The sequence below is a fragment of the Erythrolamprus reginae genome, chromosome 3 (genome assembly GCF_031021105.1).
Source record: "Erythrolamprus reginae isolate rEryReg1 chromosome 3, rEryReg1.hap1, whole genome shotgun sequence".
Taxonomy (NCBI): domain Eukaryota; kingdom Metazoa; phylum Chordata; class Lepidosauria; order Squamata; family Dipsadidae; genus Erythrolamprus; species Erythrolamprus reginae.
The window spans coordinates 2,726,877-2,750,352 of NC_091952.1; the positions used below are offsets into that span (position 1 = coordinate 2,726,877).

Here is a 23,476-nt window from a genome sequence, read left to right on the forward strand (position 1 = left end):
GACAATGAAATAGTAAGAAACTATATGTTAGAAATTTTTAATTTATGTAGACTTGAGGGTAAAATTCCGAAATCTTGGTCAGAATCGCTGACAACTTTAATACATAAATCCGGCACTGACCCACTAAAAATCAAAAATTATAGACCCATATCTTTATTAAATGTAGATTATAAAATATTTATTGCCATTTATGCAGATAGACTTAAAAGAATTATAAATGGAATAATACATCAAGACCAAAATGGATTTCTACCAGGGCGACAAATTAAAAATAACCTTAGAACAGTAATAAACACATTAGAATACTATGAACAACACCCAGATAAGACAGCATCCTTAATGTTCTTAGATGCTCAAAAGGCCTTTGACAACGTTAACTGGACATTTATAAAAATGCAATTAAACAAAATGAGATTTGGCTCAAAATTTGTTAATTTAATAGATACTATATACTCAAAACAAACGACTAAAATAATATTAAATAATAACCAATTACAAGCACTTGATATAAACAAGGGAGTTCGTCAAGGATGTCCTATATCACCATTGTTATTTATTATGACACTTGAAACTTTATTAATTAAAATAAGAGCGGATTCCGAAATAAAAGGTTTAACTATAGGAGACGAAACTTACAAACTCCAAGCTTTTGCAGATGACTTAACGTTTATAATTGAAGAACCGATAACAACTGTTCCTTCTTTATTGCAAACTATTGAACAATACGGAAAGGTAGCAGGTTTAAAGATAAATAAAAGCAAAACTTCCTTCTTAACCAAAAATATGAATAAAATACAAGAAACTAAATTAGAAAATATTTCTGGAATAAAAACCGTAAAGAAAGTAAAATATTTAGGAATAAATTTAACAGCGAAAACAATAACTTTAAAAAATGATAATTACATAAAATTATTATCAGAAATTAAAAAAGATTTAGAAACATGGAATAACCTGAAAATATCATTTTTAGGAAGAATTGCCACAATCAAGATGAATATTCTGCCTAAGGTTTTATTTCTCTTTCAGGTAATTCCAATAAACCCAGGGGGAACTTTCTTTAAAACTTTGACAAATTTAGTTAAAAAATTTATATGGCAAGGGAAGAAAGCAAGGATAAAAATAAATTGTTTGGAAGACATTAAAGAAAGAGGAGGATTTGGTCTTCCAAACTGGAAATTATATTATCAGGCCGCCGCCTTAACATGGATTAAAGATTGGATAACCTTAGAGAATAAAAGAATATTAAATTTAGAAGGACATGATCTTATGCTGGGTTGGCATGCATTTATATGGTATGACAAGGGAAAAAATCACTCATATTTTAAAAGACACACATTAAGGAAGTATTTACTAGAGGTTTGGAAGGACATAAAGAAAAATCACTTCTTAAATGTTCCAGAATGGATAGCCCCCCTAGAAGCAATAACACATCCAAAATCTATAAAAGACACGAAAATATTTTATAGATATAAAGAATTATTAAATGATCAGATGAAGCTAAAGCCTAGGAATAAACTACAAGAAGAAGGGATAATAATAGATTGGTGGCATTATGCCCAGATTCGATCCAGATACCAGAAGGATATAACTCTTTACACTTTTAATAAAAGTAAGAATTTGCTAAGTCATTTAATTATTAATAATTCAATAAAAATGATAGGGAAAATATATAAATTTCTTATCGCTCACAAAAATATAGAGTTGACTCTAAAAGATACCATGATAAGATGGTGCAGAAATATAGGTAAGGAAATAGATATAGATACTTGGGAAAAAGTCTGGATTAATAATTGGAAAATGACCAAGTCAGTTTCATTAAAAGAAAACCAAATTAAAATGTTTTACAGATGGCACCTTCCACCAAACAGGATAGCTAAAATGTTTCCTAAAACATCCCCACTGTGTTGGAAATGCAAGAAAGATATAGGAACTTATTACCATCAATGGTGGACATGTAGCAAAGCTAAAACTTATTGGAAGATGATTGAGAAGATATTAAAAGAAATATTAAAATATGACATAGATAACACCCCGGAATTTTACTTATTAGGAATTACTAATCAGACTTATAAGAAGGAAACTCTTTACTTAATCATACACATATTAACTGCGGCTAGAATAATATATGCGCAAAACTGGAAGGGGGAGGAAATCCCCAAGAAAGAAGAAGTTATAGCTAAAATATTAGATTGCGCCGAAATGGATATGATGACAAGACGATTAAACGATCAAGAAGATACAAAATTTTATGAAACATGGAACAACATATATAAATGGTTAGATAAGAAAAAATAAGAGATAGATCTGTTTTTATTTAGGTAATAACAATATTAGATGTATTTGTTGATGATTTTGATATAGTAGTTTACTCATAAGCGATATATTAAAAATTTTGTTTTATGTATGTTTAGTAATTGAGATTTGTTTGAATGTTTGATTAGATGAATATATTACACATAAATAACATATTAAGCATTTTTACTTATACCGTACTAATATTGCATTTAAGATTTGAAAATTTTTTACTAGACTTTTTAACATCTAACAAATGTTTGATTATGTATTCTTTTTTCTATTTGAATGTATACTTTCAAAAGAAGCGGGGAAATACATCCCCATTTTATGTTTAATGTTTGTACGTCTGTATGTCTGTTTTATGAAAAATAATAAAAAAATTGAAAAAAAAAAAAAAAGGAATAGAATAGAATAGAATATAGAATAGAATAGAATAGAATAGAATTATTTATTGGCCGAGAGTGATTGGACACACAAGGAATTTGTCTTTGGTGCAGATGCTCTCAGTGGACATAAAAGAAAAAGAGACATTTGTCAAGAATCAGGAGGTAGAACGCTTAAGGAATAGAATAGAATAGAATATAGAATAGAATAGAACAGAACAGAATAGAATAGAATTATTTATTGGCCGAGTGATTGGACACACAAGGAATTTGTCTTTGGTGCAGATGCTCTCAGTGGACATAAAAGAAAAAGAGACATTTGTCAAGAATCAGGAGGTAGAACGCTTAAGGAATAGAATAGAATATAGAATAGAAGAATAGAATAGAATAGAATAGAATTCTTTATTGGCCAAGTGTGATTGGACACACAAGGAATTTGTCTTTGGCACAGATGCTCTCAGTGGACATAAAAGAAAAAGAGACATTTGTCCAGAATCATGGGGTACAACACTTAATGATTGTCATAGGGGTCAAACAAGCAATGAGGAAACAATCAATATTAATAAAAAATCTTAGGAAACAAGCAACAAATTATAGTCATGAGTCCTAAGTGGGAGGAAATGGGCAATAGGAATGATGAGGGGGAAAACTAGTAGTAATAGAAGTGCAGACTTAGTAAAAAGTTTGACAGTGTTAAGGGAATTATTGGTTTAGCAAAGTGATGGCGTTCGGGGAAAAACTGTTCTTGTGTCTAGTTGTCTTGATTCTTGGGTCTAGTTGTCTTGTCCAAGACAACAAAGATCAGAACATCCATTGTCCTTGGGATTACAGCGAGTACTCGACTTACAACCACAATAATGAGCCCCCAAATTTCCGTCACTAAGCCCAGGTGAGAAGCCAAGGGGTTTAGAAGGGAACTTACTGCAGGGTGTGAAGTCTGTGCTGCTTGTTTATTAAAGACCAATTCTCCTTCAGAGTCCACGCCTCCCCTAGGGAGAGAGAGAGAGAGAGAGAGAGAGAGAGAGAGAGAAGCCAACATCAGCTAGAAGACCATCAATGGTAGCCTCTGGTCAGCAGAGCCCAAGGTCCCCCGTCCGGATGCAGGATTCAGTCCAGAAATGAAAAAAGGAAAGAAGGATTGTAGCTCCAGGTTGATTCCTCAGGTCGTCTCTTGCAGGAGTTTCGTGACCCAGCTAGGCAACTTCATCAGTGCTAGAAGGGAAGGGGTTTGCAAGGAGGAGGAAAGAAACAAGAAACTACGAAAAGGAAGAAGAAGTAGAGGAAGAGGAGGAGGAGGTTGGGGAAAGAAACGAAACAAGGAAGAGGAAAAGGAGGCAGAGGAAGAGAAGGGGATGAGGACAAGGAGGATGAGGAAAGAAACAGGAAACAAGGAAGAAAAAGAAGAGGAAGAGGGGAAGGCGAAAGAAACAAAAAACGAGGAGGAAGAGGAGGAGGAACGTAGGGTCCGAGTTGCTTCTTGTTTCATGACATTTTCAGTGCTAGAAAGGAATGGGCTTTGGGAAGAAGGGGAGCAGGATGGGGTCCCAGGTGCCTTCTGAGCTTGATCTACTCCCAGATGTTTCCTGACGGAAGGAAGGAAGGAAGGAAGGAAGGAAGGAAGGAAGGAAGGAAGGAAGGAAGGATAGCAATAGCATTTAGACATATACTGCTTCCTAGTGCTTTTCCAGCCCTGTCTAAGCAGTTTACAGAGAGCAAGCATATTGCCCCCAACAATCTGGGTCCTCATTTTACCGACCTCGGAAGGACGGAGGGACAAGTCAACCTTGAGCCTGGTGAGATTTGATCTGCCAAACTGCTGGCAGCCATCAAGCAGCAGAAGTAACTTGCCGTACTGCACTCTAACCACTGTGCCACCAAAGCTCACCGAGTGAACCCAGCGTTAGCCATGCATCACAAGCAAGAGAGAGGGAAATCTTCTACTCATTTTAACATAAGGGACCTTGGAGGTCTCCTAACCCAACCTTCTGCTCAGGCTGGAGACCCTATTACATTTCGGGCAAATGTTTGTCCAGTCTCTCCTTTTAAAAAAACCTCCAGGGATGGAGCACCTACAACTTCTGGTGGCAGGTTGTCCCACTGACTAATTGTCCTCAGTGTCAAGAAGTTTCTCCTTAGTTCTAAGTTGCTTCTCTCATTTACTTTCCACCAATTGCTTCTTCCCTAAGGTCCTTTGGAGAATAGCTTGACTCCTTCTTTTTTGTGGCAACCCCTGAGATATTGGAAGGCTGCTATCATGTCTCCCCTGGTCCTTCTTTTCATTCAACTAGACAGGACCACTTCCTGCAACCGTTCTTCCTATGTTTTAGCCTCCAGTTCCCTAATCATCTTTGTTGCTCTTCTCTGCACTATTTCTAGAATCTAAAAAACCTTTTTGCATCGCGGTGACCAAAACTGAATGCAGCATTCCAAATATGGCCTTACCAAAGCTTCATGAACTCAATCTGTACCAAAGAGTGGTATTAAATCTTTGCGTGATCTCTATTCTCTATTCTCTCTCTCTGTTGATGCAGCCTAGAACTGTGTTGGCTTTTTGGGGCAGCTGCTGCACACGGCTGGCTCCTATTTCATTGGTTGTCCACTAGGACTCTCAAGATCCCTCTCACAGTTACTACTTTTGAGCAATGTACCACATAGACTGTACATGTGCGTTTTGTTTTTCTTGCCTAAATGTAGAACCTTCCTTTTTTCACCACTGAATTTTATTTTGTTACATAGCGCCCAATGTTCAAGTCCCTTCTTAAAAAATTCCAGTATTGGAACATTCGCAACTTCTGGAGGCAAGTTGTCCCACTGACTAATTGTATTCACTGTCAGGAAGTTTCTCCTTAGTTCTGAGTTGCTTCTCTCCTTGTTTAGTTTCCACCCATTGCTTCTTGTTCTACCCTCAGGTGCTTTGGAGAATAGCTTGACTCCCTCTTCTTTGTGGCAACCCCTGAGATATTGGAAGGCTGCTATCATGTCTCCCCTGGTCCTTCTCTTCATTAAACTAGACAGGACCACTTCCTGCAACCGTTCTTCCTATGTTTTGGCCTCCAGTCCCCTCATCCTCTTCGTTGCTCTTCTCTGCACTTTCTAGCGTCTCAACGTCTTTTCATCTGCTGTCCCTGGTAGACAACACCTCCCCCCCTCGAAGGGTCTCCACTCACCATGTAACGGAGGTATACTGACTCAGCTTCCCTAAAGTGCTGATCTGAGAAACCTCCCCGGAACTCATGATCGAGGTGCGTTGCCTGCCAATCGAAGCCACAGGAGTTCGTTGATCGGACTCCTGTTGCATGTTTAGGAGGTCCAAACCTGAACTCTCTCCACTTCTTGGCTCTCCACAAACTCAACTATGATGTCAAAGTTTGGAACTGTGATCTCACTTCCCCGGAACATCTGGAGTTCCCAATGCTGGGCTTCCTTGCTCGAGTTTTCTAGTTGCAATGGAGTCTTCCGCTCGGGTCGTCATCTTACCTCTTTTGACCATCATCTCCTTTGTCCCACCGTTGGGACAACCTACCCCGAAAGACTGAAGGTCAGTTTACAACGCACCCCTTTCTCCGCATCCTCCATTGCAAGCAAACTCTAACTAATGATCCATATTCCCAGGTCCATCAGTCCTACCAATGCTTGCCAGGATGAGGTGGTCCTAAGAACACGGCAGAAAACAAGAAGAGGACCCTCAAAACATGGAGGCATGGTGCTCCATGAAGTGGTTTCCCATCTCTAGACCACCACCACCCAACCCTTTCACCTCTTCTGGGGTGGAGATCTTAGAAACATAGAAGATTGAGGGCAGAAAAAGACCTCGTGGTCCATCTAGTCTGCCCTTATACTGTTTCCTGTATTTTATCTTTAGGATGGATCTGTCTATCCCAGGCATGTTTAAATTCAATTACTGGATTTACCAACGTCTGCTGGAAGTTTGTTCCAAGGATCTACTACTCTTTCAGTCAAATAATGTTCTCATGTTGCTTTTGATCTTTCCCCCAACTAACCTCATTGTGTCCTTGTTCTTGTGTTCACTTTCCTATGAAAAACGTTTCCCTCCTGAACCTTATTGAATCCTTTAATATATTTCAATGTTTCAATCATGTCCCCCCTTTCCCTTCTGTCCTCCAGACAAGACAGCTCCTTAAAACCCACCTCTGTCGTCAGGCATGGGGGAAGTGAGATATCCTTTCCCCCTAGGCCTATACAATTTATACATGGTATGTTTGTGTGTGTGCTTGTTTGGTTTTTAATAAGGGTTTCAGTTATTTTAAATATTAGATTTGTTATATACTGTTTTTATTATTGTTGCTAGCCGCCCCGAGTCTACAGAGAGGGACGGCATACAAATCTAATAAATAAATATACAGATTGAGTTCATTAAGTCTTTCCTGATAAGTTTTATGCTTAAGACCTTCCACCATTACACCTTCCACCATGATCCACCATCTTCTGCAACTGCTCCTGGGTTGAACAAAGAAAATTGGCTAATTCTGGAGGAACAGATGCATGTAGGATTGTTATTGTTGTTCATCGTTGTTGTTATGAGTATGATCTGGGCGCGTACAACAATTTAAAACCATCAGAACAATAAAACCCCAGAATATAAAAATGTTCTCTCTACTTGGGGCCAGAGCTAGGTGAGCTGGGAAGATCGTTAGCACCTAGTTAGAGCTGGGGAAAAAAGCTTTGAAAAAGCTACATTAAGAGTATAAGACATATCCAAATTATCAGCCTCTTTTAGGGAGGAAAAATGGCGAGTCTGAAAACTCTGAAAACCACGGTATGTACTTGGTAATATTTAGATTGTTATTCTGACTTATTATGTGTATGACTTTAGACCATTTATCTGAACACGTTATTTCTCAAAAGTAAACTTTAATTCAAGTTAGTGTATGTGTGTGTGGCTGAGAATTCACAACTAATCTCAGTCTAAACGTTTCTGTGTGCACAACGTTGGTAAACAAGGATTACTCTGCTCATACATTAACACGCTGGCCCATAATGACCACATCCCACCACTTTTCATCTGCTGCTGTTCTTCTCCTGTGAATCTCCAACTCTTCTCCTGTGTGTAGTCAGGTCTCCTCGGTGCTGTTGGATGAAGTGACATCTCTAGTAGCTCCCCATTTTTCAGTCTTTTAGCCACCAGGATCTCAGGGTGGAAAGCAGATCTCCATCCCACCTTCCACTTCAAACTTATTTGTTGTGGTTGGCTCTGGCCCAGCTCCTGCCCTAGGGAATGTGGAGGTGGATGCAGGGGAAACTTCAACATGTCACAGGCCTGTGTTATTGCCGACAGAATCAGTTCAGAGTTTAGTTTCCTCGGACAAAGAAGAAGGTGGGAGTGACTCGGCAGAGGAGGGCTTGGCACGCAGCCAAGGCAGTCAATCTCCCTTATCTTCCGTTGATTCAGATGATGACGTTTTGGACCCACGCAAGCGCAGAATTATGCGTAGAAGAGACCAAGTAAGAACATATTACAGGAAATAAGTGAGGCCACCTGTTCTGTCGGGCTCTCTGGTAGACTCCTCCCAAAAATTCACAGGTACAAATTTCAGACACACACACGTTTGAAAATTCAAAACAATGTTCTTTATAATGAAAATTCACTTAAACTAAGCCCTCTTTTTGTATAGCAAAGAGCACTCATCTCCAAACAAACTGGTAATTTATACAAGTCCCTTATCAGTTCTGTGATACTTAGCTTGCAGCTGTGAGGCAGTTCACAGTCCTTCTTCTTTCACAAAGTGAAACACACTTTGTTCTGGTTTAGTTTCAAAGCGGGGAAAAATCAGCACACAAAAGATCAAAGTCAGTAAAGCAGTCACGAAACACAACGATCAGATAATCCTCCACAATGGCCAAACCCACAGGCTGCTCTTTATAGCAGCCTCACTAATGACCACAGCCCCACCCAACCACAGGTGGCCTCATTTTCTTTGATAATAATCTCTCAGTTGTTGCTGCCTATGCATCGCTCTCCGCATGCGTGGCTGTATCATTAACTCTTGTTCTGAATCCAAGGAGGAGCTAAATAATTGATCTCCTTCTGAGCTGTCTGCCACACTCTCCTCCTCCGTCACTCATGTTTTCTTGGTCAGAGGAGCCTTCATTAGCAGATTCCACCGGGGAAAAAACAGGCCTGCAGCATGTGGATGTCTCCCCCACATCCACAGTCTTTGGGGCAGGACCTGGGCCAGAGCTAACCACAACACCACCTGTGTTTGGGTGGGGCTCCAGTAATTAAATAGCAGCATGTGGGTTTGGCTGTTGTGGAAGAATATCTGATCGCAGTTCGTCAGGAATCTTGTGTGCTGGACATTATTGCTTTTTCATGCCTTTGAAACCAAAGCAGAGCAACGTGTCTGTGTCTCACTTCCTTGGAAGGAGGGGTGTGAAGTTTCTTCACAGCTGCTAGCTAAGTACTTAATGACTGCTTAAGGGAAATTGTACAGTCTACCCGGTTGTTTTGGGAAAAGTGCTCTTTGCAATACAAAAAGAGTGCTTAGTTTATTTTGACTTTTGTGATAAAGAACATTGTTTTGAATTTTCAAACGTGTGTGTGTGTGTCTGAAATTTGTACCCTTGAATTTTCGGGAGGCTCCTATCAGAGAGCCTGGCAGAACACTTATTGTTGTGTTTATTAATCAAAGCTTTGGACCGCCTCTTCCATCATGAGACCAGCTTCTCCTCTGTTAACCTCTTTTTACTATGCTGGTTCGAGATGAACTTTTCCCAGTAAGATAACTCAGCACAACCGGAATACCTACAGGACCACCTGCTGCCTCATAAACCCCAGCAACCAACTGGCCTTCTCCAGGGTCCCTCAACTATATGCCGGTTGGTGGGGCCTAGGGGAAGAGCCTCTGCAATCAGCTTCCCCCCCCCCCGGAGATTCGTACTGCCCCCCACTCTCCTTGCCTTCTGCAAGAGTCTAAAGACTCACTTATGTCGCCAAGCCTGGGGCCATTAAATCTTAGGCCCCATGGCCGATGAATGGACTGAGAGAAACTGATTGAAACTGATTGGAAAAAAACTGGGGTTTTTTAGGGTTTTTAGTTTTAGATTATATATTTAATTAATTGGACCTGAAATGTTTATTGTTTTATTATATGTTGTGAGCTGTCCCGAGTCCTCGGAGAAGGGCGGCATAAAAGTCCAATAAATAAATAAATAAATATTACAGATTATATTTTTCAGGGTGTCCAGGAGGAAAGCATTTTGAAATTCTGATATTTCCCTGTAACTTGCGATCTCGTTAAGACAGCAGTCGTAGATGATGTCCTACCAAATGACTAAGCCTTCGGAGAGGGGCAGCATACAAATCTAATAAATTATTATTATTATTATTATTATTATTATTATTATTATTATTATTATGTGGAGAAATATCGGTAGCTGAGGAAGCAGGTTGTTGCCACAGTTATGCTAATTTTCGCTTGACTCTTCCAATTCTCTGGTAATTCACTGATATTTCCTGAAGCACTGATTTAAGAACATAAGAGCTATGCTGAATCGGGCCAAATCCCATCGAGTCCAGCATTCTGTGTCACCCAGTGGCCCACCAATAGTCCATGGGGGTCTTGAGCAGAAGGAGAAGGCAAGACCCTCCCTTTCCCTTGAACCTCAACAAATGGTCCCCAAGGGATTCCTGCCAGCCTCAAACAATATAGAGGCGGCACATGGACATCCATTTCAATAACCACCTATGATACACTTGGCATCCATGAATCTGTCTAATCCTGACTTGAAGCGATCCAGGCTGACAGCTGTCACGACCTCTTCTGGAAGGGAATTCCATCAACCAAGAACCCTCTGGGTGAAAAAATATTTCCCTTGATTTGTCCTTACTAGTTTTGGTTGTCCTAGTATTGTGTGTGAGAGAAGAGAATTTTTCTCTATCCACCTTTTCTATCCCATGCATGATTTTATACACTTCAATCAAGTCACCCCTTCAACGCCGTCTTTCAAGGCTGAAGAGACCAAGGCGTTGCAACCGGGTTTCCTAAGGGAGGGGCTCCATTTCCTTGATCATTCTTGTTGCCCCTTTTTTGCACCTTTCCCAGTTCCATTCTATCCTTGAGGTGCGGTGACCAGAACTGTACAAAGCAGTACAGAGGCAATGCAACACTTACCGACTTATTTTCGATTCCCTTCCTAATCCTGCCAAGCATGGAATTTGCTTTTTTTTTTACTGCTGCTGCGCACTGGGTTGACATCTTCATTGAGCTGTCCACCAAAACCCCAAGATCCCTTTCTTGGGTTGTCTCAGAAAGCTTGGTCCCCATCAAGTTGGTAAGTATAATTGGGGTTCTTTGCCCCGATATGCATAACTTTGCACTATTTCCCTGATTTTCAGATTTGCTGGACACCCTGTTTTTTACAGGCATCTACACAACAACTCAGTTATGATGGGATTCTTCTGCAGTGTAAACTTTCCCATTGTGCAGGTAAAAAGAGGTCGAATCGTCCCCAGCTCTACATGTTGCTGCTACATGTTGGCTTACTTAGTGAAGAACAAAGACCCCACTGAAATACTCTCTCCAATCGCCTCTCATCCCGCGTCAGAGCCAACAGGAATACACACATGTGGTCAGATATAAAACTACATTCTCCAGAGTGCAATTTCACTACGTTTCCCCTAATGCAATGTCTTAAAGAAACGCGTCTTAATACAATCTTAACTATTTCTGTCTATGGTGACAGCACAAATTTGTCACTGCACCTCACACAATGAAATTAAATGCCATTAAATGTATGCATAAGAAAGTCACCATGTACGACAACTTACAAACGGTTCATCTGGTGACAGCACTGAGAAAAATGGGCTTACAGCTGTTTTTCACACTTAAAAAACCATTGCAGGATCAAAAATTCGGAAGCATGGCAACTGGCATGTACTCGTGACGGTTGCAGAGTCTGGGGGTCACGCAATCCTCTTTCGCAGCCCAAACAAAATCAGATTCAGGGGGTGCGCCCCACTATTTGGGAAAGACTGCCCTAAATTGTTAATGGGTTTATTTTTGTCTTACTCACAGATCAGCATTGACTGATGGATTTCCTTCGGTAGATGCAGGTGAAGTCAGAAGACGGAACTTTCTCTTGATGGGTTGGTTCTCCCAGAAGTTGGCTGAAGACCAGACGACACAAGAGTCGTGAAAACCACCATCAACTCTTCCCTGGAGTGTCTGGAGCTCACTCAACCAGATAGGTGACTTAGCCTGTTTTCCTGCCTAAGGCGGGACTAGAACTCACTGTCTCCTGGTGATTGGCCCAACGTCACCCAATGGGCTCCCAGGCCCAAAGTGGGATTAGAACTCCCGGTCTCTACCAGCTAGCCTTTGTGCCTAAGCCAGGACTCGAACTCACCATCTTCTGGTGAGTCACCCAAAGTTCCTCATGCCCCAAAAACAGAACTCGCTGTCTCCTGGTGATTGGCCCAAAGTGACCCAACTGGCTTTTGTGCCTTAGGCAAAACTAGAACTTACCTTTTTCTGGCGTTTGACCCAAAGCCCGCCAGCCAGCTTTCCTGCCTAAGGTTGGTCTAGATCTCCCAGTAGCCTGGCGATTGGCCGAGTCACCCAGCTGTCTTTCAGGGCTGAGGCAGCAGGACTAGAACTCACCGTCTCCCACTTTCCTGGTGCCTGAAACCAGATATATTGGGCTCTGGATGCTTGACCAGAGATATGATGCCCAACCCAGATGGTACAAATCACAGCAAAGCAAGGACGATGGGAACGAAAATGAACAGAGAACTTGGACGTCAAAACAAAAAAAAGTCCTCGGAGAGGGGTGGCATATGAATCCAATAAATCAAGAGACCTGGGGGGCAAAATAAAATACCCCCCTGCAAAAGACACCACACTCCAGAAGACGCCACGTTCATGAAATAACAGAACTTTATTTAGAAACTGTTTAAAAGTAGAAAAAAACCCTGTCAAAAGGAGTCTGGTTTTGAATATCGTTCTAGGGCAAACAGGTATTTTAGAAGGCCACAAGAGAAACAGCACCTCTGATGTTTTAAATAATGGCTTTCGTTCTCTCTTTCTTTCTCTCTTTCTTCCTTTCTTTCCCTTCTTTCCCTTTTTTTTCTTTTGTTTTTGGCATCCGTCCAAAACATGGGTCTCCCGCCGAATCGTCATAAGGAAAAATCATGCACTACACAACAAGTCACCGTAAACTCTGCTTTCTACACACATCGAGACACACAACCACCGGAAGCAAACGGACAAAAGGAACACACCAAGCTGGAAGCTTAGCCTTTGCTGTGGCGAGGGGGGTTGGCGGGAGGGGAGAGTCCCGAACCTCTAAAAGCCCCCTCCCAAAGGAGCAGCTATTGGGAGGGGAGAGGAGGGAGGGAGGGGGAGAGGGTCCGACACAGAATACTGCAATAATTATAATTCACCGGAACGCTCTTTATTATTATTCTCTCCGGCAACCTCGGCTCACCTATTTAATACACAATTTTTCTCTCTCTCTTTTTCTCCAGCACCTGCGCAGGTAACTCGGAGACGGGGGGGAAGGGGAGGCCCTGCGACGGAGGCGTGGCGCCCACCCAGGCGTCTCTCGGCGCAGGCTGCAAAAAAAAAAAACACAAACCAACTGAGCAAGTCCAGTCGAGCAAAAGAGTGGAGTGGTAACACAACCCGGTGCCTTGGCCAATCCTTGCGGATCCGGCATCCGTGGTTAAACAGTGGAGAAGGACAGCAACTGCCACCCCAAAACTGAGTTTGTTTGTTTGTGGAAGGTAACTGGGTTAGTTTGGAAGCAGAGGGAGGAGGGCAGAGAGGAAGAGAGGAGAGCCCCATAGCGAGGGGAGCAGAGGTGGGACAGCAGGGGTCTGGGGGAGATTCAGGTGAGAAGATTTTATCAGAAATGTGCACATTTTGCGACCTGAAGAATTGTGGGAGTTCAACTCCCCGAATTCTGGGAGTTGAAGTCCCACAAAGACTGAAAAGTTGCTGAGAAATGGACAACCCTGGTCTTACTGGAGGTTTCGGGCACCTGCTTCACACCTTTTTCTTGCAATCGAGCCTACTACGAAGCCCATTCTCCTGCCACATCCTGAGCCACACTGGGCCCCTGACCTCCCGAACTCACGGCCCGGAGCAATCTAAGAGAGGGAAATGCTAATCTCCCCCACCACCCCCAGCGTCACAAATCCTCCGTCGCTTTCTGGTTCTCTCGACGTCCCAATTCATCCTCCATCCTTATTCTCCCCTCACAGCACCGAGCGACCTCTCCTGCTTCTAACCCCCCCCCCCAAGAAACATGCCGCACTGCCAATCCTCCCATCAATGAAGGGCCCGACCGAGCGACCCCCACTTGTATCCCGAGCCGGCCGCCACTTGCTTCCAAACGACACCGAATGGACGTTGATTATATCGTTCCGCTAGGAAAAGTGACAAAAGAGCTCTCCAAAAAAAAGAGGGGGGAAAAATAGAAACCAAAATAAACAACACACACACCCGTCGAGAGCGGAAAGGGGGGGGGAGTAGTAGTAAAACTTACGCAAAGTGCACTTGAAGAGGTACTCTTTTTTTTCCTTTTTGTTTTGTTTTACTTTCGAAAAAGAAACCAGTTAAAGTCCTCTAAGAATAAAACGAGAGTATTTTACAGATAAGCACATGATTCGGGCAAAGGTATTTTTTTTCTCGGACTTCTAATTCTGCTGCTCAGCTGGTTCGAGGTGGGTGGGGCCATTAATACTCCTCTTGCTCCTCTGGAGGGACTCCTTCGTCAGGTATCACAAAGCCTTCCTGCCAGAGAAATCAGAATCGGAGAATTAAGACGGGCGGCTGCGCAGGGAGGGTTTATATGGGCCGATATCCAAGCGCTGCCTCTATGTTGGTGGAAGCAGGCAGGGTTCCCTCGGGTCCCATTTATTGGGGGTCAAGGGAAAAGGAGGGTCTGGCCTTCTCTTTCTGCTCAAGACCCCCATGGACAATTGGCGGGCCACTGTGTGACACAGAAGGCTGGACTCGATGGGCTCTGGCTCGATTCAGCAGGGCTCTTCTTAGGTTCCCCACCTCCAGACTTCCATGTTTTTGTGATGCTGCAGGGGAATCCCAGCAGCGCAAAAACAGGCGCTTCGCTGGCAACGGAAGTCCAGAGGTGGGGTTTCCCAGTGAGGGGAGCCTCAGCGAAATCGCAGCATCGCAAATGCGAAATCCCCAAACTGAACAGGAGTATACACAACAATACCCAGGGGGGAAAAAGAATTTCATTTTAACATGTGCCACTGCGTATGGAAAAACGACCCTAAAGATTATTCTATTCAATCCGTGCAGGTGAATATCCTGGGAAACGGTGCGCGGAAAGGAAAAGCTGACCCCATAGTTATGCCCAAGCACCACCGCCTGATCCCATCTACTTACATCTGTCGCATAAAGTATTTCCACGATTCTGTGGAGGACTGGATCGCTTTCGCCTTCATTCTCCTGGCAGATCAGCTCGATGTTCCTCAGTTTCCCGAAGTAGAAATCTCGTTCCTTTTCTAAATCTTCCACGGTCATCTTTAACGCATTGATCTGAGAAAGAAGAGCTCATCTCAGGGCAAGTCCCTGAAGAGACTTTGTGGGGCTACTATGGTGCAGGGGTGAGAATGCAGGAGCGCAGCTGGACTCTGCTCACCGCCAGCAGTTCAATCCTGAACCAGCTCAAGATCAACTCAGCCTTCCATCCTTCCAAGGTCAGTAAAATGGGGACCCGGATGGGGATACAGTCTGCATTGGTTGCCAATCAGTTTCCGGTCACAATTCAAAGTGTTGGTTATGACCTATAAAGCCCTTCATGGCATCGGACCAGAATATCTCTGGGACCACCTTCTGCCGCACGAATCCCAGCGACCAGTTAGGTCCCACAGAGTTAGTCTCTTCCGGGTCCCGTCGACGAAACAATGTCGTCTGGCAGGACCCAGGGGAAGAGCCTTCTCTGTGGCGGCCCCGACCCTCTGGAACCAGCGCCCCCCTGAGATTAGAATTGCCCCCACCCTCCTTGCCTTTCGTAAAGTTCTTAAGACCCACCTCTGCCGTCAGGCATGGGGGAACTGAAATAACTTCCCCAGGCCTATATAATTTATGCGTGGTGTGTTTGTGTGTATGTCTTGTTTTTAAATAAGGGTTTTTAAAATATTTTTAAATATTAGATTTGTTATTGTACATTGTTTTCTTATTGCTGTGAGCCGCCCCGAATCTACGGAGAGGGGCGGCATACAAATCTAATAAATGAAATGAAATGATACGCTGTAAAACCACTTAAGCACTGGTGGCTTTCAAAAAGAGACTGTCAGAAATGGTGTCGGGGCTTCTGCTTGGTGTGTTTGTGTGTGTGTATGTTGGATTAGATCAGTGTTTCCCAAACATGGCAACTTGAAGATATCTGGACTTCAACTCCCATAATTCTCCAGCCAGCATTCTCTGGCTGGGGAATTCTGGGAGTTGAAGTCCAAATATCTTCATGTTGCCAAGGTTGGGAAACACTGGATTAGAAGACCTACATGGTTCCTTCCAACTCTGTTAATCTGTTTTAAGTAAATTCATCGCACCCCACTCACTCCCGAAACCCACCTGCTGTATCAGTTCGGCCGATTCGTCCTCTCCGATTCCCCCAGGAGCCTTTTTGATCATCGGAGGCACGGGTTTGTTTGCCACTGTTGTTCGCTGGGCAACCATGGGCCTCGTTGGGGCTGCAAAGAGAGGAAGCGGGTTAAGTCATGACCTACGGGAGGGGAGGGTGCAAGGCCTTGGCACCGCTGCAAAACCAAGGTGTCCCTCCTCAACCATCCCACACTTCTCCACCCACCATCCCTCATCTACAAACGGACCCCCCCAGCAACAAATAGGAAAGCGCGCCTCTTACTACCCCATTCCAATCCAATTTCAACTCAACTCAATCCAATCTCAGCCCTGATCACAAACTCAATCTCAAATGTAAACTAATCAATGCAAGAAGTATAATCAACAAGTTGTCTGAATTCCTCATCCTACTTGACACAAACATATTTGACTTAATCTTTGTTTGTGAAACATGGCTGAACTCTTCCTATCCTGACTCCTTCATCACACAAAGTAACTACCTGGTCTTCCGGTCTGACCGCGAATCCCACAGAGGGGGTGGTGTAGCCATATTCTACAAAAGCTCACTCAATCTAAAAAACATTCAAGTTGCACATGATCTTATCCTCCCTGAAAGCCTAGTTTGTGACATTTCCCTCAACACTACACTCCGTTTCCTACTGTGCTACAGAGCTCCAAACTACGACATTACCCATGCAACAAAACTAACCTCCCTCCTAACTTGGGCAACCTCCTGCCCCCATCCCATTATCTTCCTTGGTGACCTCAACCTACCACACATCAACTGGTCACTCAACGAATGCTCCACCGAACCTATACATACCACCATTTATAACGCCGTCACCAGCCTAGGACTGGAACAATTAGTATCAAACAACACCAGACTCAACAACTGTCTTGACCTCATATTCTGCAACAGCAAAAGTGCTATCTATGGACTGCACACAAAAGAACCCTTCTCCAACAGCGACCACAGTACGATCAACTTCAACCTCAACCTACATCATCTTAACACTCACCAGAATAACGTGGCTCCTAAGTACAATTTTAGGAAAGCCAACTATGATCTCATAGACGCCAATCTCTCAATCCTTGTTCTCTAACTGCATCACCACTGATGATCTCTACAATATGTTCTTACTCCAAATCAAAAGGCTTATAGAACTACATGTGCCACTCACTTCTTCCAGAGGTAAACGAAAAAATAACATACCTGTCTCGATAAAGAAACCAAAAAAAGATCCCTCTGGCATAGAAACAAAAAAAGCCCAGTAACCAATTTTAAAGTCCGCTACAAAAGAATATGCCAACGAATAAAAGCAGAATGCCTCAACTATCACAGCAAACAAGAGGAAAGCCTCCTTCGCACCAAGTCTAACCGAGCGTTCTATAACTTCGTCAACAACAAACTCAATGACTCCAGACCTATTCCTCCTCTCGTAGGACCAATAACAAAGAATACCATGATGACCCATCCAAAGACAATCTCTTCAACTCTTTTTTTGGCTGTTTTTGTTAACAGTAATGGCTCATTCCCCATCTTCGCAAATTGCACCTCAAACCCACTAAAAAACCTAACCCAAATCGTCTTCGCTGTAGACCGTGTAGAAAAAGCAATCCGTGACCTCAAACCCTCCCTATCTGCCGGACCAGACGGTCTCTGTGCATACTTCCTAAGGAAACTTTCTTCTGCCATAGCTGAACCCCTAAGTATTATCTTCCAAAAATCCTTCAGGACCAGCACGCTCCCCAAGCTGTGGTCAAAAGCAATAGTCATCCCCATTTTCAAAAAAGGAGACCCTTCACTAGTGGACAACTACAGACCAATATCTCTTTGTTGCGTCCCTTGTAAAATCATGGAATCAATTATAAATCGATCAATGACCCTTTACTTATAACCTACTCTCAAACAAACAATTTGGATTCAGAAAGAAATTATCCTGCAATCTACAACTACTTCACTGCAAAAACATTTGGACTACCCACCTAGACCAAGGAAAATCCATTGATGCAATTTATATAGATTTTTTCAAAGCCTTCGACTCAGTGGTCCACAACAAACTACTCCTAAAACTCAAATCCTACGGCATCTCAGGACTCCTCCACAACTGGATTACTGCATTCCTGTCAAACAGGCAACAAATTGTCAAAATTGGAAGCACCATCTCCACCCCCATCCCTGTCATAAGTGGCGTTCCCCAGGGAAGCGTACTAGGTCCTACTCTCTTCATTCTCTACATCAATGACCTCTGTGACCATATCGAAAGCAACTGTGTTCTTTTTGCCCACGATGGAAAACTTTTCAACACCACTGACAACACACTCACTCTCCAAAAAGACCTGGACTTTGTCTCAGATTGGTCTAACACCTGGCAACTTCAAATATCAATCAACAAATGCTCTACCCTCCACATCGGCAAAAAGAATCCAAACCGCATATACGAACTGAATAAACAATCTCTCACTGCCAACCCACACTCAGTGAAAGACCTTGGAATACTAATATCGAATGACCTAAGTGCTAAAGCCCACTGCAACAATATCGCCAAAAAAGCTTCTAGAGTAGTTAACCTGATCCTACGCAGCTTCTGCTCCGGCAATCTCACACTACTCACAAGAGCCTACAAAACTTTTGCCAGACCCATCCTAGACTACTGCTCATCTGTCTGGAACCCACACCACATCTCAGACATTAACACTCTTGAAAACGTCCAAAGATATTTCACCAGAAGAGCCCTTCACTCCTCCACTCGAAACAGAATATCCTACGAAAATAGACTAACAATCCTGGGCCTAGAAAGCCTAGAACTATGGCGCCTAAAACACGATTTAAGTATTGCCCACAAGATCATATGCTGCAACATCCTACCGGTCAATGACTACTTCAGCTTCAACCGCAACAACACAAGAGCACGCAACAGATTCAAACTTAATACGAACTGCTCCAAACTTGACTGTAAAAAATATGACTTTAACAATCAAGTTGTCGAAGCGTGGAACTCATTACCGGACTCTTTTTTTAAATTAAAAAAAAAATTATTGGTTTATTTACTAAATTAACAACAAACAAAAAATGCTTAAAAGAAAACGTGCCCAACACCAATAAAAATCCCACCACCATTTAGGGGGTTAAATTATTTACAATAAGTTTCAATTTCTTCCTTAGCTCCGGTTTACATTTCTTTACATACAAAAAGTGATTGGAATTTATTTTTCACCTTATTCCATCGTGCCATCAGCTTCTCCAATTTATTTTCTTCAAAGTTATTTAATCTTATTTCCATAATTTCGAAGTGGATGTGGTCCACCATGTACCAGTACCAATTCTGGATTGTCCATTTATTGCTATCCTTCCACCCTAATACTACTACTGCTTGAGCGCTTTCCAAAGCTGCTGTTTTGATTTCTTTAAATTCTCGTAATTCCCCATGTTTAACTAGTATTGCTAATTCTTTTGTAATTATCCAATTAATGTTTAGCATATTATTTATTTCATTCTGTACTTCCTTCCAAAATTTTGGAACTTCAACACATTCCCAGAGTATATGCATAAAAACTCCTTTTATTTGGCAACCATGCCAGCAATTTCCTTTCCCTTTCCTCTGGAAGTGTGCTAGTTTTACTGGCGTGAAATACCATTTATGTAAAATTTTCCTTCTCATCTCTCTTATTCTTGTATTCTTTGTCTTATGCATATTTTCTACTACTTCTTCCATCTTGCTTTCATTAATCCGTAATTCATTTTGCCAATATCTTGTTAGGCCTTTAATCACTTCCTAATAGCATGTTATAAATATTACTAGCCTGTCCTTTTGAATCATTAATCTTTTCTTTCAATATTTTCTCTAGACAGTTTTCTTCTCTCAAAAATGCTTCTTTATTTTCACTTTTATTTAAATATTTACATATTGCATTAATCTGCAACCATTTTTGTTGGCCCAACCACCATTCGAAGCGAGTTCTATTAACTCTTCCGTCTGTCTCATATAATTGTTCTATTCTCATTATACCTTTATCATTTAATTCCTTTATAACTCTACCTAAGTTAACATCATTATTTATATTCAAAACATGCAACGTTGATAATTTTGAATTCCTATTTGCTAATTTCCCTTGCCATTTTGACCAAATATCTAAGGCTGCTTTCAAGGGATAGGTTACTGGACTCAATAGTGTCAACCCCTAACCCCCAACATTTCTCCCTTAGACTCTCCACGATTGACCTCTCCAGGTTCCTAAGAGGCCAGTAAGGGGCGTACATAAGTGCACTGGTGTGCCTTCCGTCCCCTGTCCAATTGTCTTTCCTTTCTTTCACCTATCATATATATTCTCTCCCTTTCATATATCCTCTCCTCTAAGTTCACTTTTACCCTTATATATATTACTACATGTCTATTTTTCTTCCTATATATTTGTGTATTGGACAAATGAATAAATAAATAAATAAAATAAATAAAATAAACACCCGAAGAAGTGCAACCCGGTGTGCTAGAAAACCCAAAAGAAGAGAGTAAGCCAACTCCTTGCACCCAGCTTAGTACCGATTGCAGCGGTTTTCCTTAAGGAAAGGGAAGACTCTGCTCGGGCTGCCTTCATTTCCGAAGTTCCCACAAAACTGTTATCTACAAAGAGAGAAGGGTTCTAACTGGGATGCACAAACAAGAAAGTATTTCACAATTACAAGATCTCGGATCATCATCATCCTCTTTGAAGGACCCCATAATCCCTTGTGGGGTGACGTCTGACCAACTGAGTGGAGCTAAATGTTCACTGGCTGGATAACCTTCCTGTCGCCAATGCAGAGGTTTTGTTCAGCAAATACCGTATTTTTTTCAGAGTATAAGACGCACCCTTAGTTTGGGGGGAGGAAGGGAGGGGGAGAGAAATCTGCCTATCATTATCATCCACAGTACAACACAGCAAACGAGATCACTATGCTGGATTTTGTATGTCATCAACAGTCGGGCGCTTCCCAAGCACATTATTATTATTATTATTATTATTATTATTATTATTATTATTATTATTATTGATGATGTTGATAATGATAATGATAAATTTGGCTTCTATGCCGCCCAATCCCATGGGACTCAGGGCGGTTTACAACAATAGATAATACAATACAGTGTTAAAAAGTCAAATATAAATAATAAAAACAGTAAAAATGTCGGCGGGCATGGGGACCATAAGCGACAAGATTGTCCCCGGCCAATATGAATGATTGAATTGGATAAATGTGGATGACTGCAAAAGGGGTTTTAGATTTTTTTATTAATTTTGTATATGTCCTTTTAAAATAAATTAGATTTCTCACATATATTGTTTGCATTTACATAGAAACATAGAAGATTGACGGCAGAAAAAGACCTCATGGTCCATCTAGTCTGCCCTTATACTATTTCTTGTATTTTATCTTAGGATGTTTAAATTCAGTGACTGTGGATTTACCAACCACGTCTGCTGGAAGTTTGTTCCAAGCATTTACAATATTGTACGCCGCTGAGTCGCTTTGGGAAGGGTGGCATAGAAACCTAATAAATAAATAAACCCTTTATACTAACAATTAATAAACCCTTGACAAACTATCCACTCAGACACATATACATACCAATCACTCAGTTTGGCTGTGACTAGGTGTAACACTCATGGCCCCCAGGCCTGCCGGCAAAGCCAGGTCTTCACGGCCTTTCAGGAGGCCAGTAGGGTGAGAGCATTAGAGCCATTGGGGAGTAGTTGGTTCCATAGGGCCAGGGCAGCCACAGAGAAGGCCCTCCCCTGTGGGCCTGCCAACCTGCATTGCTTAGTCGACAGGACCTGGACAAGGCCAACGCTGTGTGATCTAATTGGTCTCTGGGAAGTATGTGGTAGGTAGGAGACGGTCCCGTAAGTAGTCTGGTCCTAAGGCATGTAGGGCTTTGCAGGCGATAACCAACACTTTGAATTGTGACCGGAGACTGTGCAGCGCGCGGAGCATTGGTGATATATGGGTGTATCTAGGCACACCTATAATAGGTCACGCAGCTGCATTCTGGACTATCTGTAGTCTCCAAACACACTCCAAGGGTTGCCTGCCAGGTATTCATCTGGTCAGCGTCAGCACATTATTTTATCCCCTGGTTAGGGCTTAAAAGAAACATATTCGGAGAAAGTAGCCAAAAGCCTGCAAGCAAAGCAGATCACTGCACCTTATTAGGGCTGGGAAAAAAAGCTTTAAAAAAGCTACATTCAGAGTATAACATGCGCCCAAATTTTTACCCTCTTTTAGGGGTAGAAAAGGGTGCATCTCTTATACTTTGGAAAAACATAGAAGACTGATGCAGAAACAGACCTCATGGTCCATCTAGTCTGCCTTTATACTATTTCTTAGGATGGATCTATGTTTTATCCCAGGCATGTTTAAATTCAGTTCCTGTGAGTTTGTTCCAAGCATCTACTACTCTGTCAGTAAAATAATATTTTTTCACGTTGCTTCTCATCTTTCCCCCACCTAACTTCAGATTGTGTCCCCTTGTTCTTGGGTTCACTTTCCTATTAAAAACAGTTCCCTCCTGAACTTTATTCAACCCTTTAACCTATTTAAATGTTTCGATCATGTCCCCCCTTTCCCTTCTGTCCTCCAGACTAGACAGATGGAGTTCGTGAAGTCTTTGCTGATCAGTTTTATGGTACATATTCTCATTTTGCTCAGAGAGAAAAATATCTGCTTCTACATAGGATCGAACTCACAGCCTCCTGATCGTGAGGAAAGAGCTCTACCTCTAGGCCGCCACACCACTCAATTACAAGATCTCGGATGAAACACTCAAAATGCAAAGCCTGCCCAGGCCTGTCAGCGTAGCTGAGAAACTGCAGAATGAACGGGCTGCTTCAAAAAAAGATGATTTTACTGGAAAATGATAGAAAGAATAATAAAAGAAATAGTAAAACAGGAGATAGAAATAACCCCGGAATTTTATTTACTGGGTATAACTAATCAGAAATATAAGAAAGAAATTTTACACTTAGTTATTCATATTTTGACCGCGGCCAGGATAATATACGCGCAAAATTGGAAAGGGGAAAATATCCCCAAAGAAGAGGAAGTTATTAAGAAAATATTAGACTGCGCTGAAATGGATATGATGACAAGATGGTTAAAAGATCAAGAAGAAACAGAATTTTATGAGATATGGAACAAAGTGTATATATGGATAAACAAGAAGAAATATTAAAAGTTTAAAAAAA

The 23,476-nt window shown here is 42.0% G+C and overlaps 2 protein-coding genes across 5 annotated transcripts in view; both read right to left on the reverse strand.

The window, feature by feature from the left end:
- EFCAB8 (EF-hand calcium binding domain 8) overlaps positions 1-5,976 on the reverse strand; it is a 75,078-nt gene extending 69,102 nt beyond the window's left edge. The window contains exons 1-2 of the mRNA XM_070748731.1: positions 5,846-5,976; positions 3,601-3,667 (exon numbers count right to left, since the gene is read on the reverse strand). Of these exons, the coding sequence (XP_070604832.1) occupies positions 3,601-3,667; positions 5,846-5,976 (198 nt within the window). The remainder of the gene's footprint in view (positions 1-3,600; positions 3,668-5,845) is intronic.
- Positions 5,977-12,556: 6,580 nt separating this feature from the next.
- MAPRE1 (microtubule associated protein RP/EB family member 1) overlaps positions 12,557-23,476 on the reverse strand; it is a 49,606-nt gene continuing 38,686 nt past the window's right edge. For 2 of the 4 annotated variants that reach the window (XM_070744340.1, XM_070744341.1), the window contains exons 5-8: positions 20,794-20,874; positions 16,244-16,362; positions 15,053-15,205; positions 12,557-14,434 (exon numbers count right to left, since the gene is read on the reverse strand). In XM_070744340.1, coding sequence (XP_070600441.1) covers positions 14,378-14,434; positions 15,053-15,205; positions 16,244-16,362; positions 20,794-20,874 — 410 coding nt within the window. In that variant the 3' untranslated portion in view covers positions 12,557-14,377. The remainder of the gene's footprint in view (positions 14,435-15,052; positions 15,206-16,243; positions 16,363-20,793; positions 20,875-23,476) is intronic. The other 2 variants (XM_070744342.1, XM_070744344.1) reach the window with 1 other exon arrangement.